General features: G+C 28.4%; 1 protein-coding gene across 2 annotated transcripts in view; it reads right to left on the bottom strand.

The window, feature by feature from the left end:
* Nucleotides 1-12,119, bottom strand: part of LOC100192229 (discoidin domain-containing receptor 2) — a 57,189-nt gene extending 45,070 nt beyond the window's left edge. The window contains exon 1 of one of the 2 annotated variants that reach the window (XM_065790977.1): nt 11,745-12,119. In XM_065790977.1, the coding sequence (XP_065647049.1) occupies nt 11,745-11,829 (85 nt within the window). In that variant the 5' untranslated portion in view covers nt 11,830-12,119. The remainder of the gene's footprint in view (nt 1-11,744) is intronic. The other variant, XM_065790976.1, reaches the window with a different exon arrangement.
* Between the last annotated feature and the right edge of the window lie 4,732 nt (nt 12,120-16,851).

Raw genomic sequence — 16,851 nt, 5'->3', positions numbered from 1 at the left:
TACACAAGACATTTGTTGAAAATTCCTGTTTGTAACACACATTCTATATTTTATTTGACTAATGAACTATCATTTTTAAGTGTATTCAGTTTTAAACTGTTTGTAATGGACAAGTTAATAAGTGGAAGTCCTTGGAAAAGAAAAGGTAATAATAGATAGTGATTATAATAGGAATAAAATCAAATAAGCTAAGTTTAAAGGTCTGGCCTATGTGACTCATTACAATATACAAATCCAGCTAAAGGTAGAGAATTTCACTGCAGGTGAGTTTGAATTTATATTTTTTGTCTGACATTGCTTATATTTGCAGTTGCTTTATTCATTCCATCAAGTCTCTGCATTTGGCAATGACGACCTAACTGCCAACCTTGAAGTGTTTGAGGTCGGCAAAAAATCGCCAACCTTGTTTCTATGTTTATGATTAAACCTTTGTTTTACATTTTTTCTGCCAACCTGATGCATAGATTAAGGTCGGCAAATTATTGCCGACCTTATTTTTCCTAATTCCGAGGGCTGTTCCATGTAACTTAATCTACAATTGCAATTTGTAATGTAAATTTTTGTTTTTGTATGCCAAAATAAATGTTTTTATAAGGTTAAAAATTAAAAATAACTTTTTATTTGGAAGGTATACAATGTTTGACCCTATATTTTTAAGATTAAAGAGATGATAAAAGAAAAAGAAAGTAGAAGAGACAACGTAGACAACAGATGTCCAAAGTCTGCATCTTTCAAGCATTGTGTAGCAGTGAGTACTGAGCAAAAAAATGTTTTAACACCTTATTTGCTTTCAATAAGTTAGAAAATTTTAAGAAAAATAAGGCAACTTAAGTGCACTGAAGAAGATAAGATATTAAGATATTATTATATTATATTCTTTAAGATATTAGCTATTCCTTACCACAAGATGTTCTCTAGGCTGTATCTGAGCATATCAAATCATTTCCTTTAAAATGCTAATATTATAGTGGCAAAAAATGTAACATTTGTCAACAGAGTTCAATATAAAGCTTATGTGGAAAATATTCTGTGTTTAACTGTGTTCATTCTGTGTTCAATTCTGTGTTCATTCTGTGTTCAAATTCTGTGTTCACCCCAACCTTATAGTTAGCAAACCTTTTAACTGGAATTATTACAGGAAAAACATTAACTACAAATTTGGATGCTGACAAGTGGATGTGTGTTGCACATGTAAGGTATTAAACAATACAATTAAATGCTCTCACTTAAACTTTGTTGCAAAACAAGCTGCTTAACCTGAACTTGCAGTTCACAAAAGAAAGAGCAAGAATTTCTATGTAGCTTTAAAGCATGAGACACCTGATTGCTGCCTAAAATAAAAGCTATGTTTTATTTTGAGCATTTGACTACATGAAAATAATATCGCTTCTAAAAATGCCAGTAGAAGAATTTTATTACTTATGGAAAATTTCATTAAATGTTTTTGGCATTCATTATATCAAACATAATACAATACTACTAGTATTTATTTATATCCTGAAAGGGTGGCAAAAAAGAGGTCTAATTAAGTTTGCTCTCTATTGTCCAAATACCAAAATGATGTGCATGAAACTGAGAACTATACAGAAATAAGGCAGTTCTGTGACAATTGTAGGCCAAAACAAGAATAAGTCTTTGTATAGATTCTATCTTTTTTGAACTGAACCAGAAAAATTTGATAATTACCCAGTACTTCCCTGTGCAAGGGCCTTTTCTCTCTTGCAATCGAGACTTTGGTCTCATATCAAAATATCTTAGAACATTAGACAGCATATACACTGCAAATAAAATCTCTAAAACGCTTGGAAAAAAAGACATGATCTATTTCCAAATAAGTACGTTATTTCAGTTTATATAAAGAAAATAAAAAAAAAAGGTACTGAGCTATAAACAGTCTGCTTCCCCTTTTCACCTTTTTCATGTCTAAGACACAGGCTGTTCAAACATCACAGTTCCAGCCTATCCTGCAGAGAAATTTCCAATACTACAACACTATCAGGAGTTGGCCAACAATTGAAGCCAAATTTGCTGATAGTGACATTGATCCAAAATTGAATGATTATGATTAGCTAAAAATAATAATTATTTTTAATGTTATACTTGCTGCTTTTTTTTGCTATGAAACATTTTGAAATATTTATTAAACATGCTCAATATGTGTTACACTTATGAATAAAATTGCTATGAAACTTAAAAACTTGATTTATTGTTTTAATTCAATTTACTTTACTTTCAAAATATTTTTTAGAACTTTTTTTTAAAATAGATTTTTCAATTTTTTGAAAAACTTGCATTTTGTAAATTACGCCCCATAAACAAAAACATTTATACTTTTTCATTTATATTTTATATTTTTTCATTTTCATGTTTCATGTTTTAAATAATAGAAAACTTGATTCAATTGTAGTGTATAATTGCATCATACACTATTTATAATGATATAAATATTAGGTCATATCTTATCAGACCTAAGCAAAGAGCTATGTGACTGCCTCATTATTTAATCAATTTGTAACAAAAGGCTAATTAACAATTAGCTATTTGTTTTATTAATATAAATAACAATGCACAACAAAAGAACTAACATCTGTGAGCGCAACATGACACTGTTTCTTTTAATACCTCAGCCAATATTATTGCTATCATTATACTGAATGGCTTGTGTCCAGTACCACTGAACCTGCTTACTCAATGTCGGCTTATACTTTTTTCACTTTTTTTAAATGAAATACAATGTTAGTATTAAGGATGAAGGTTCGAATCTTTTTAACAAATAATTTTTTTAATATTTTATTTTCTTAGCAGATGTTAGAATTATCAAAGTTTCAAATTTTTTAATAATTAAGTTTCGAATTTAGTTCAGATTAAATTTGAAACTTTAAAACTTCGATCTTTTCTAAATCTATTCTAAATTTCTATGAATAGAATAATGAATAAATATATGAATTTTCTAAATTCTATGAAACTTTTAAATTAAAATAAAAACATATATTAATTTTATGTTTAAACTTTTTCAGGTTTATTATTTATTTTATCACTCGTTAAGATTTTTATCTCTTAGGTTTATTTTTGTATTTTTTTTTTTTTAGTTTTTATTTCTCTTTTCAGTTTATGGTTTCTTTGTAATTTTTGTCTCCAGTTTAAAGTAAAGTCTACATTTGTTTATTCAGCCCATTTTTTAAATGGTCAGATTTGCAAAACTTGCAATGAACGCTAGTCAAAATGTCAAAACAAAATATTAAATGCATGGTCATTAGGGTGTCCCAAAAAAAAAAAATTCTTTTTCACGCAGTTTTGCGTGTCATTTTGTCCATAAAAAGAAAAATAAGAAGGTTTTGGAAAGATTTTAAATTTTAACTCCCCGCTGCCCCTGTTTTAAAAGTTTTACCCCCTTTGCTGCCCACTTTTAAAAAACTGTTCAACATTAAACAGTGATTTTAAGCTAAATATGAAAATGTAATGTTTCAATTAAACATCAACTTTAATGCCATTATAATTCAACACTTTGTATCAGATGATATTAGTAAATATAAGTAAAACATTTAACTTAAAAATCAATTTTTTATTTCCTTATTATCAAGAATTATTAAATTATAAAAATGATATGCAAAGTTTGAGATAAGGAAAATTTCCACTATGAATGCTGTTGTTTTCTTATAAATAATTTTATATTTATATAATTTGTAGTTACTTGCTTTTTATCTATAGGTATAATAGCATATATAAAAAAAATTAAATCTGATATGAGCAATATTAATTTGAGAAAAAATGATGAGATGTTTGATGAAATTGTTGGGAAATTATTACCTACTCTTAAAGCAAAGATATTTAGCCAATTACCAACTAATGGAGAGGTTTTACGTTATTATCTATAACTTACAAGGTTTGATTTGAAACTAACTGGTAAGAAAGAAGTTGCATCTGTCATTTGCAAAAAAGTGAATGTATTTTGGAAAATGGCAGGAATTCAAACAAAACAAAAAAAAAAATACTGTTATAACGATACTGCATCTGATACATCTTAGAGAGAACTTGAATAAAAATGTAAAAAAAAAAAAGTAATACGGCTCAACTTCTAAGTTTTACTAATAAGTTGTCATCTCTGTTTGACATTGCAGCATCAAATGCAGAAGATTTGATTAAAAAAGATACCTCTTGTGACATCAATAGTCAATTATCAGATTTAAATTTTCTCTCAGATCAGCATCAATTAAAAACTTTTTGAGTTCATTAAATAAGAGTTATACTATGAAAGTAAAAAGAAAGTAGCAAAAAGAATGACAGAAAATAAATTGAAAAAGAGAAAAGAAGATATAAAAAAAGATAGATCCAATCAACTGCCAGAATTTGATGAAAAATCCAATAAAAAGGAAGAAATTGCTATTATTAAACAAAAACAAAGAATTAGAATATTAGAAGACCCTTAAGTTTCTTTTATGGCTGAAAGGTATATAATATAAATACTAAAATTTATATAAATATGAAAGGATATTGTATGCCAGCATCTAAATAAATAGCAAACATATATGTTTATATCCATAATATGTATGCTTAAAGTGCACCTCAAAAGCCTTTATTCCTTCTGGACTAAAAGTCTGGAAGCTTTTATTCCTACTCTTCAATTATAAGACAAACCTCATTCTACTCCATATTTCTCATCATCTTGAGCAATTGCTTTATTAATCATTTGTTTCATCTTTTTTACAAGAACTCTTAAGAACAAATGTCCTTTTATTATTCCAAGAAGTCAATATAAAAAGGTCCCGTCTGATATTAAGCTCTGTTATTCTCAGTTTACTAAATCTTGTATCAGATGTTAGGTTCTAGAGACTTTTGGTTAGTCTTCAACAATGTCATTAACTAAAGTAAGTCTAACATTTAATCTTATTAATTATAAAATTTAACCCTTAAACTCCGCCCCCTGGCTGATGCAGCCATTTCAAAATTATTTTTCAAAGTTATGAAGTTTAACTAAACCTAATGAGCCTGAGCTTCTTTGACTTTTCCTAACTTTATAATATGTTTTTAATATAACGCTGATCACTCTACTGTTGGGTAGCAGCCTGCCCCTCATCCCAAGTATAATACTTTCATTGAAACAGCTCTTGGCTGATGCAGCCAAAACTATGAAAGTTATATACTGAGTTATGTACTTTAGACTAGTTATTTAATGAAATACATTGTAATGAATTATGATTTAGGCTCAGAAATTTTTTTATTATACATAAAAACAAATTTTATGGATTGTATATTTTATTTCATATGTTTAGTACTCAATTAAAAAAATATAATGAATAAAAATATATTTGAACATATGGCAAATTTTGATTTGGAAAATGAATCTTCGGGAAGTTAACTAGAAGATAACGTTTTGGAAGATAACAATGAAAACAAAGTCTCAGATATAGTAGAACATGATCCATTTAGAGAAGAGTATGTTGGGTAAGAGTATGTTGCAACAGAAGAATTTGGAAAACAGAGTAGATGAGCAGCGTAGACGAGGCAGGGAAAACATTGTGAAGGAGCAAATGCGACAGAAAGCAAATACTGCTACAGTGCGTGAAGCTATTGATTTATTTTCAACAGCAGAAATGAAAGATACTTCATGAAAGTAATCGAGAGACCCAACGTGCTATAAGTGCTGGAGAAGTTTCTCAACATATTTCACAACCCTGGTAAGTTTTCAATAAACTACTATCTTTTAATATGTTAAAAATGTAATTTCGACTTCATTTATAATGTAGTCTTGATAAGTTTATACTATTGTGTTTATTTTACATAAATACTCATATTTTTATTGGTCTTCTTAGGTATGACATAACAGAGGAGGAACTGGTTGGATATTTTGGCATCCTTATCTTATGGGTGCTTTGAGACAACACAACGTGTTTCTCAGAGACTTGTGGAGTGACGAACTTAGAATTTCTGCCTACAAAGCCACAATGTCTTGTGAAAGATTTGAGTTAATCACAAAGTTCATGAGATTTCATAACAAGGAAACATGCACTGAAAGACGCCAACATGATAAACTAGCAGCTTTAAGAGAGATATGGGAGCAATTTCTCAAATGTTGTAGCCAATGCTTCATAGTTTCCAATATGGTTTGTTTCGATGAACAAATAGTTCCAACACATGGGCGAGTGCCTTTTAAAGTTTACATGCCAAAAAAAACCTAACAAATATGGTATCAAAGTGTGGGCATTAACTTGTTCAAAGTCTTGCTACTTTTATAATGCTGAGATTTATTTAGGAATGATTGCTAGAGAAAAAGAAGTAGGGCAAGGGAAACGAGTGGTGCTACAGCTAACTGAACCAATTCATGGTAGTGGGAAAAATATTATAACTGACCAATTCTTCACATCTATTCCGCTAGCCAAAGAACTTCTAGCACGGAACCTCACTCTGCTCGGAACCCTAAATCGTAACAAACCAGATATCGCTCCCCAACTACTTCTTCCTCAAGTTCAATTTGATTCTATAACTGTGTATTCTGAAAAAATGCAGCTAGTGAGTTACGTTCCAAAAACTAACAAGGTTGTCATTATGATGTCTACTCTCCATACATCTACGGAAGTGTCAGAAGAAGCGCATCGAAAGCCATTTTCAATCCTCCAATACAATAATACTAAGTTTGGTGTAGATACTGTTGACCAATTAGCTCATGCATATACTACATGGCGAAAGGTAAGACTAAAATTTAGTAACAATAGTTTTTTTCCTTACAATTTTATAACTTTAATAAATTTGTATCTTGTAATTTTTTCTAGACACTGCATTGGCCAATGACTTTGTTTGGCCATCTCTTCGATCATGCTGCCATTAATGCCAGTATTTTGTTCCTCTTTAACAAGCCAGTGGTAAGGTGATAATAGTGGATCAAAAAGACGACAATTCTTGCTGAAAAATGAGCATGGAAATGATGAAAACAGCATTGGAACACCAAATTATTGAGCATCCGAAAGGGGCATTTCAACCTGGCCCTAGACGTGCCACGCTTCTATGTCTACAGAACAGAATAATCCACCCCAAGATGCCTTAATCAAAATTAGAAAATCATGTCATTTGTGTCAGCTTTGTCAGTAATGTGTCTTTACAAAATGTTCCAAGTGCACTAAACACACTTGTGGAGAACACTCGTCAATTACTTGTGATATTTGTAAATAGTGATGCAGAATTATTGTCGACATGAAATATTGCTATTTTGTTTTTATATTTTACTCAAGAAACCAAAATAACACATAACTTTGTTGTTCTTTTAAATAAAAAAAAGTTTTAATGGACTCCTACTAAACTTGAAATGTTGAAGCCTTATATTTACTCTCTGGCTGCAGCAGCTAAGGGCGGTGCTTAAAGTTGTAAAACAAGCGTGGAAATTAAGGGTTAATAATATTTAATTTTTAAAAAGTGCTAATTAAGTGGTTCCAATTTTTCAAAACTCTAGAAAACACTTTGACTTTTCTAACTATCCTACAATTTGTCTTCACTCTGTTATTAGTTTCTTTATATAAAGGTTTTGAGATTATTAAATTATTTCTTACTAACTGCAGTAATAAAGTTATTCTTGAAGGCCTTCACTCTTCTTCATTTCAAGTAACTTTCAGGGTATCACAAGGTATCTTGTGGTACCTTTAAATCTTTGCTCCTGTATTGTTTCTTATCTACAATATCAATCTTCATAAAAATTTAACATATAAAGTGGGTCTATTTGTTGACGACTCAACTTTATACCCTTGTCTTAACAAAGAACCTTTATTTTTTAATTGCTTAGAACAAGCAGCTGATTTTTAATTTGATCTCTCTTCTGTAACAGCCTTAGGCTCGCTGTGGCTTATGGATTTAAATTCTGGACTTAAAATCTGCAATTATTGTTAGACAATAAAACTTATTTATTTACAGCAAAAAAATATTGCAACAATGTTGGTATTCTTATATTGATGAAAACAACCCTCTTACTCTCAAACAAAATCTAAAAGCACATTGTAAATGTAATGCGGTCCTGGTGTAGTGGTAGAGCGCTTGAGTCATAAGCAAGAGGTACCAAGTTTGATCCCTACTAAGTCCCTGGTAGTATCGCGCTCAACTTGTTTCTCTGTGCAGCAGCCTTGGTTACCAAGGTTCATGTTTTGGAGTTATATAGTTGAGAGGTTATAACCACAACTAAATAGTCTCCACACCTGTAGAAGCAAGACCTGCTTTATCTGCCAAGCTTGAACCACTCTCTCATTGTTGTAAGGTTGCATTTCTTTCTTTTTTTCTACAAACACAATCATGGTCAATGCTCAAACAAGCTATCATCTGTATTAAAATAAACCAAAACTCATTCTTGCTTGTTTCTTATTCAACAAGTTGCATCTTTTTACTGTATCTGTCCCTTCATGCTATAAAAACTCTTATTAATCCAGTTTTTTCCTTGCACATCAAAAAAACCTCATAACTATTAGCCATCTTCATGTTTTTCTTTTATATACAACCTACAACTTTTCAAGTCTTCAGTAGTATTTTTACTTATTCTCTATTTTAAAGTAACTCATAACTCAATAGTGGTTGTTTGCAATCTTAGAGTTTGAAAATGAATAAATATATGCCAGTATTTAATAAATAGTAAATGTAAGCATAAAATTATAATATATAAAGTTTTTTCTAGCCCCAGCTATCAACCTCTGCTAAATCTTATAGTTTAGCCGGGGCCGGGTTTGAAAAAAGTCTTATTTTTAGCCGGGGCCCCTGTCATTTATTAAGTGGAAGCAGATCAGGTAATAAAATTTGAAAGCAAGTTTCCTATGATATTAAAAAACATTTATTTCACCCACATACTCTTCCATTTACTGGGATTCAAAACTGGTATCTGAGGTAGATAGTAAAATAGAACGCTTGCCTATTGTTGTAACAGGAAAACCAAGTGCACCTGAAGGAAAATTATTGTGTGTATCCAGGATTCCAGATACAACTGGGAAATTCAGGCAACAGCAACCATAGATGCTGTAAAGGCCTGGAAACTAGAAAAACACTTGTAGCAATGATTTTTGACACAACTCTGTCAAATTCAGGATGGATAAATGGTTCTGCAAAGTTAATTGAAGAACACTTCAATAAAAAGTTACTTTGGTGTGCCTGCAGACACCATATCTTAGAAAGAGTTTTGTCATCTGTTCATTTAACAACTTTTGGAGAATGTTGATCTCCAAATTATGAGCTATTTAGACACTTTAAAAATGACATATGGCTTAAACTTTCAATAGGTTCATATACCATTTTAAAAAAAAAAAAAATTGAGGAACCAGTATTGAAGATCAAAAAAGCAGAAGTGAAAATTTTTTTGTCTGGTTTACTTAACTGGAAGTCTTGAAAAATATTAAGAGATGTTTATTAAGAATGTTGCCAACTTACTTTGCAATTACTGATTGAAAAGCAAATAAATGTACTGTAGCACAAAACTGGGGCTTTATATCATGCTAGATGGATATGTATGATTTTGTATGCATCAAAAATGTTTGCTTTTGTTGAATTGGCAGAGTATGAGAAAGTTACATAGAGATTTTGTTACAGTTTTGTAAATTTACAAAGCTATTTTATGTGAAAATGTGGCTTACACATACAAACACAATTGATGCATCATTTAATGACTTGGAATTCTACAAAGAAATGCTTTTTTATAAAAAAATTGACAATAATATTGCTGTTGCTGCCCTTAAAACATTTAATCAGCATCTTTGGTATTTAACCAAAGAAATGTCTCCTCTCTCACTATTTTCTGATAAAGTGTCTGATCATGATAAAGTTAAAATTGCTAAAATAATACTTAAAAATATAACGGAAAACTAGAAACATGATTTAGGCTTTCCAAAATTTCCTCTTATGAAACCGAGTGCTCGTTTAACTGATTTAGTTGGACCAAAATCAAGCAACATTTTAAATTTATTTGGATATTCAAATGAAGATGGTGGTTGGTTAGCCCAATCCCCAAAGTTTTGGAAAGCTAACACAAATTTTTAACATTTATGAGCATATTAAATCATTGAAATCTGTAAATGATACAGCAGAACGAGCTGTCAAACTAATTCAAGACTATTCAAAATCCATAACCAAAGATGAAGAGCAGAAAGAATTTCTTTTACGTGCAGTATAACACCACTAAAAAATTCTTCCATAGATAAATCTTTGCTCCTGTATTGTTTCTTATCTACAGTATCAATCTTCATAAAAATTTAACATCTAAAGTGGAAAGCAATTCAAAAACTAAATTTTTAAAAATTTAAATAATGCTTTAAATTATATTACTAATACCTTTCAAATACTATTTTTTTGTTGTCATAATTTTAAAAAAATATGACTATAATTTTGAAATTCTTAGTACTTAGTCCCAGTTTTAGTACCAGTTAGCGTAAATATTTTCAATTTATAACAATTTTTTTGCTTGTTTGTCATAAAAATAAATTTTAATGATAAATCTTTTTTGTTATAACTAAACAGCATAGTTCTAAATATTCATTAATTTAGGCAGAAAAATAACATGATCAGGGGGGTGGGGTGGAGTTTGGGTATCATGAGGATGGGGGGGGGATCGGGTGTCTTGGTCAGTAAGTTTCTTTCGAATAAATTTTCATTTGGCTTTAGTATAAACAACTATGTACAAAACTATTTTAAAATATGAACTTAGTTAAATATATTAATAGATATATGTAAGAAATTTATTTAGGATAATTTTAAAGAAAACACTTTAAAAGGGTTGCAAGGGGGTCATATATGAATTTTTTTTCTAAATAACACGTCATTTGGTTTTATTAAACTAAACTAAACAAAAAAAATGTTAAAAACGTGAACATAGTTCACGTTTTTAACATTTTTTTTGATTATAATATGATTATTGAAAATGTTTTTAGTCCTTTTTGGCAAAATTTTAAAAAAAAACAACTATAAAAGGTGGCAAGGGGGTCAATAATAAAAATTTTTTAAGTCTTTTATAAATTATTAGCATTTTTATTTAACAATTTTAATTGTTTGTAGTATATAAACCAGTTTATAAATAAGCTAAATGCCTCGATAATGGCTTTTAGAAAAACAAAAAATGTCAGCAGAAAGTTAAAGTCATATTTATTATAAAGATATTTCTAAAAAAAATTCAGCTTTAACTAAAGTAACGAGTATATTAATTAGTAATGTATTTAATATTTCACTTAAAAGTAAATATTGCAATGATAAAAAAAAATGTTTTGGTTTTTAATTAACTTATTTAAAACTTATTGAAATATATACTAAACCTCTAAATATATATAAATTTTTTCATATTAAAAATAATTTATAAAGTATAACTCTCAAGTTTCACTGCTTAGTGACAAAATATAAGGTAAAATATGACTAAGATGTCAAAACTCTGAACTTTTGATTGATAGATATGAATTTATTGATAGATATGAGACCTTTTTATTGATTACAAAAAATACATTTGTGGTTGTAATTAAAAATTAAAGAATTATAGGAATATACAATTTTTAAATTTTTAAATTTTAGATAAATAAATTTTAAAAACATTTTTTAAATATAATTTATTATAAATTTTTTAATAGAAAATGATAAAATTTTTTTAAATTTTTTAGCTTCTTCTGAGAACCTGATATTAACCAGGATCGCCTGATAATAATATCCAGCTAATTCTTGAGAACCTGAAGTTTTCAGGAGTTTACGGAGAGAAACTTTTAGTTGTAAAAAGTAAGCATTATTTGTTTAAGTAATTTAATTGTACCCACCTGGATCTTGAGGAACAATAACTGTGGATACTTTATTCATAAAACAGAGATAATAAACCAATACAATAACAGTAACCGATGTCATTTCTCTTTTTAATTATAAATTATTTATAAACATAAATATTATAATTCAGTATGCACAAACAATTTTTAATGTTTTTTAATAGATAATCATATTTTACTTTTAATTTTAAACAACGCTATCAAATCCATGCCTAATTTGATAAATTTATCAATCCAAATAAGCAACCTTTAGTTAAAAAAAATAAATATATGAAATCCGTCGGAGGGTTATCGACGTTTTTCCTAGTTTTTCCCATTTATTACTTCATTAATCGCACGTAAACTACGTGATAGTTATTGCAAACTACTAAATTCAAAAGTATACTAACTTTTTCTAAATCTTATTTTTGTTTTGATAAAAAATTTAAAATCTTATTCCACCATGCAAAAACTATAAAATTTGTCTATTCCAACAATTTAATTTAAAATGACGCAAAATAGTTAATTAATGTCTAAGTTAATAAAAACAAATCAAACAAAAGATACTATTTAAAAGATGAGTATTTAAAGGCAATTTTTAATTAAATTATGCCATATGTTTTTAAAGTATTTAATCCATTGCAGAGTTCTTTAGCGCGTTTTATATTAAACCTTAATCCTTGCTTTTAAATTTGATTAATGCATGATAAGCCATCAAAGCTTTTTTCAAAAGACTTAAAAATTTCGGATAGGGGAGAACTTGCACCCTTGATCCGTATGAACCTTTGATTATATAGCGTTATCTCCATACTTACATAACTTATTAAAGAGGGCTGATAACCAGCGTGATATAAATATTAAATCTACTAAGTTAATTGTGTTTTGGTAACAGAATAGACCATTACTAAATTTATTTCTAAAAAGTTTGATTTTGACTTATTTTACGTCTTTAATTTAATTTTGATTTGAGTAATTTTATTAATATCATTTTGTAACTAAACTATTCACTTCTTGTATGGTTGCTTTTGGGAAGCTATAGAAACACGTAGAAAAAAAAAAGAATTTTTGTAAAAATAGAACTTTGATCTTAATGCGTTTATGCCCCTTTCATCATCAACTTCATTGTGTGGGTATGAACTATTGTTCATGAACAATGGTGCATACCCCCCCCCCCCCCACACACACACACACACACACACACACACATTTGTATGTACAAACACACACAAAATAATAAAATAAAATGTAAAAGCAATAAAAATTACAAAATAAAATGTAAAAACAATAAAGTAACATGAAAACTTTCGTACAACATGTTATTAATCGTTATATAGTCGTTTTATTTCAATAATTTTCACTAAGTGGTCAAAATTAAAATCTGTCAAATCTATATGGTAAACAATATCTTGCATTCCCAGCCATTGGCTGGAATATATATATATATATATATATATATATATATATATATATATATATATATATATATATATATATATATATATATATATATATATATATATATATATATATATATATATATATATATATATATATATATATATATATATATATTCCAGCCAATGGCTGGGAATGCAAGATATTGTTTACCATATAGATTTGACAGATTTTAATTTTGACCACTTAGTGAAAATTATTGAAATAAAACGACTATATAACGATTAATAACATGTTGTACGAAAGTTTTCATGTTACTTTATTGTTTTTACATTTTATTTTGTAATTTTTATTGCTTTTACATTTTATTTTATTATTTTGTGTGTGTTTGTATGTATGTGCGTGTGCGTGTGTGTTTGTGTGTGTGTGTGGGGGGGGGGGGGGGTATGCACCATTGTTCATGAACAATAGTTCATACCCACACAATGTAGTTGATGATGAAAGGGGCATAAACGCATTAAGATTATGACCACTTAGTGAAAATTATTTCAATAATTTTCACTAAGTGGTCAAAATTAAAATCTGTCAAATCTATATGGTAAACAATATCTTGCATTCCCAGCTATTGGCTGGAATATATATATATATATATATATATATATATATATATATATATATATATATATATATATATATATATATATATATATATATATATATATATATATATATATATATATATATATATATATATATATATATATATATATATGTATATATATATATAACAGCCATTGGCTGGAATATATATATATATATATATATATATATACATATATATATATATATATATTCCAGCCAATGGCTATTATATATATATATATATATATATATATATATATATATATATATATATATATATATATATATATATATATATATATTGTTATATAAGGTAAACTATGTCGCCTTAGGAAACATCAACCTAACTCTTTGTCCTAGCTATCCAAAGAATTAAAGGAGGTGGAAACTGCTTTTTTAGAGCAGTTTTTTTTTATGATAACTAGAAATCCATGCATTTTACGGCCAAATAAATTAAGTGATCGTTCTATATTTCTAGACAACTCAACTGGAATCCACTCTAATTAACAGTTGAAAATCTAGTGCATTTACTTATGTATTTTTTCACGGAATATTTTAAATATTATTGTATTATAATATTTTAAACATTATTGTTTAATTTCAATAACTGTATTTTTTTTTTCGTTCCATATTTATTGTAAAAACCATTAATGAAGCACATCCTTTTATATCCTCGTCAGGTCCCTATGTCGCATCTTCAAGCAATTTATTATCTCAAACTATCATGCATCTTAATAAATAAATCTTTATGCAATATTTAAATATTTAATAATTTCCTCGTGTATCTCGTTGCGCAGACGGTTAGAAAATTTAGCAAAACTGACTCATGTTCATCATAATTGCCAGTTTGATAAAATAGACTGGTCTGAAGAAGCAGTTTATGTAGTTTTTTTTATATATGTTCAGGCGTGGATCCAGGAATTTGAAACTGTGTGGCCAAATCTGGGTTCGCAGGCGGCGCAAAAAGCTAATTTTTTTTTAATGAGTGATGATGGGGGGGGGGGAGGGGAGGGGGAAGTAAAGTGCCATAAACGACAAAAAAAGGTCTTTAATTTTTTACATTTGCCGACTTTAAAATGTCAAAATTTGACGGCTATATTTAAAATTGCCAAATATAATTTGGGGTGACATCAACTTATTCCCCTTCCCCCTGTTTAGTAAGATAAGTTACTTTACTTTTGGTTTTCTCTGTGGGAAGGACCGATGAAGTAAAAAGTAATCCCAGTGACGCCATACATATCATTTTTTTAAACTTTAATACGTAGGAAGACTAACCTACTTTACTTAACTACTCTAGATTTAATAATCTGAGAGCGCCATTATTACAATAAGTATAATAATTTTCACGAATGTAGCTAAAAACTTCGTTGATTCGTTGTAGACGAAATATGTGTGATGTTTTGTCTCCGACGAATTTTTATATAATGAATCAATGACAGGCCTTAGAGATCATTCATAATATATACATAGACTACAAAAATAATATCATATTTTAATCTTACCTAGTAGATATAATTTTCTCTAAAATAAAAATAAAAAACACTTGATTCTGATATCTCTCGTTAGAAATAAACTTCCTAAAAAATTGTGTCATTCAAAAACGCATACATTTTTAGAATCATTACAGAAAAAAAATTAAAAAGTAGTATAGATAAAAAAATTTCATATATGAGGAGTCGACTTGTAAACCAGATATTTCACCTGTAATTGAAATCTATTTACTACGTGTTTGTTTGACAATATTTTGTTAATGCAAAGCTATTCTAAATACTCGAGTCAATCTTAGCAATCCTATTTTGTATTGTTTTTATTTACCCATTTAATTATAAAGTTATTTAAAATGTTGCCTTGGCTATTTAGTTCATAAATTAGACATAATACTTGTCTAACTCACTTAACGAAGTGCACCAACGAGAAGGTAAGCCATAGGACTTTGCACTCAATCAGTAAACTGTCGTGTTGCTTAAGGTTAACCCCCCATTTCTGAATTTTTTCCTTTTCTTGGTAGGCAATTAAAGTGAAGTATTAGTAATGTTGCTTAAGGTTAGCCTTCCATTACTGGATTCTTTTTTTTTTTTTTTGATAAGCAGTTATGCACAAATACTTTTAAAACATTTTTTTTTTTTTTTACTTTTTTTTTAATAAATTTTAATAAATATATAAACAAAATATAATACAACAAATAAAGTAAGAACTAAAAAAGTAACAACGTAAATCACCTGGAAACGCTTTCAACATTAAGAATTAATAGAAATAGCAAATGAAGTATGAGTTTCACAATTTATATAAAACAATGAATAGTAATAATTTGCTAATAAAAAATGATTTTCATAGTTTACATATTTAAAACAATGAGTAGAAATACTTCGCAATTAAGAAATTATTTTCATCTAAGGGATACATTTAAAACAATAGTCAAATTGTTTAATCATAACTTGATATTTTCTATCGCCTCTATGACCTCGTAAAGGTATATCATTTCGGCCTAAAAATATTGTAGTCTTAACAACTGATTCAAGCTTTTTTTTTTGTTTTCTTCTATACGCTGTTTCCTTGAAATACCTAGAGAAACTTTAATAGGAAATGTGTTATTATTTAGCTCTAGATAAAAGCATATTATAACAATGCACGGACTTGATGTGTAACCCGTCAGCAGTTTTCTCATGACCGTTGAAAATTTTACAGCATTACGCCAAGTATTGAATGGTTCTTTAAACAATTTACATAATGCATATTTGTTTGATAAACTTGTACCAAAAAGTGTACATGGAAGGCAATATGCACCATCTTTAATTTTAGAGTAGCAAAGCCAAGAAAAATCATCTAACCATTTTAGCAAAAAGTGTCTTTTTCTGCTTTTACCTGTTAAAGGGAATTGGAAGCATTTATCTGGAATCCAGACATTAGTTAGAGATAACAGCTCACGATCATTTGTTCCTGATTTTAATTTTTCACCATGGAGATGGTATGATGAAACATCATAGTTTGAATAAGATGCTAACTGACTTGTATTTAATAAACTAATGTCAACATCGTTGTTTTTCTTTAGTGGAACATTAGATTCAAAAGTGTTTTTATCATTGTTGTT

This window comes from Hydra vulgaris, chromosome 02, assembly GCF_038396675.1.
Source record: "Hydra vulgaris chromosome 02, alternate assembly HydraT2T_AEP".
Classification (NCBI taxonomy): domain Eukaryota; kingdom Metazoa; phylum Cnidaria; class Hydrozoa; order Anthoathecata; family Hydridae; genus Hydra; species Hydra vulgaris.
Note: the sequence above shows the minus strand (reverse complement) of the source record. Positions and strands in the feature narration are given on the sequence as shown.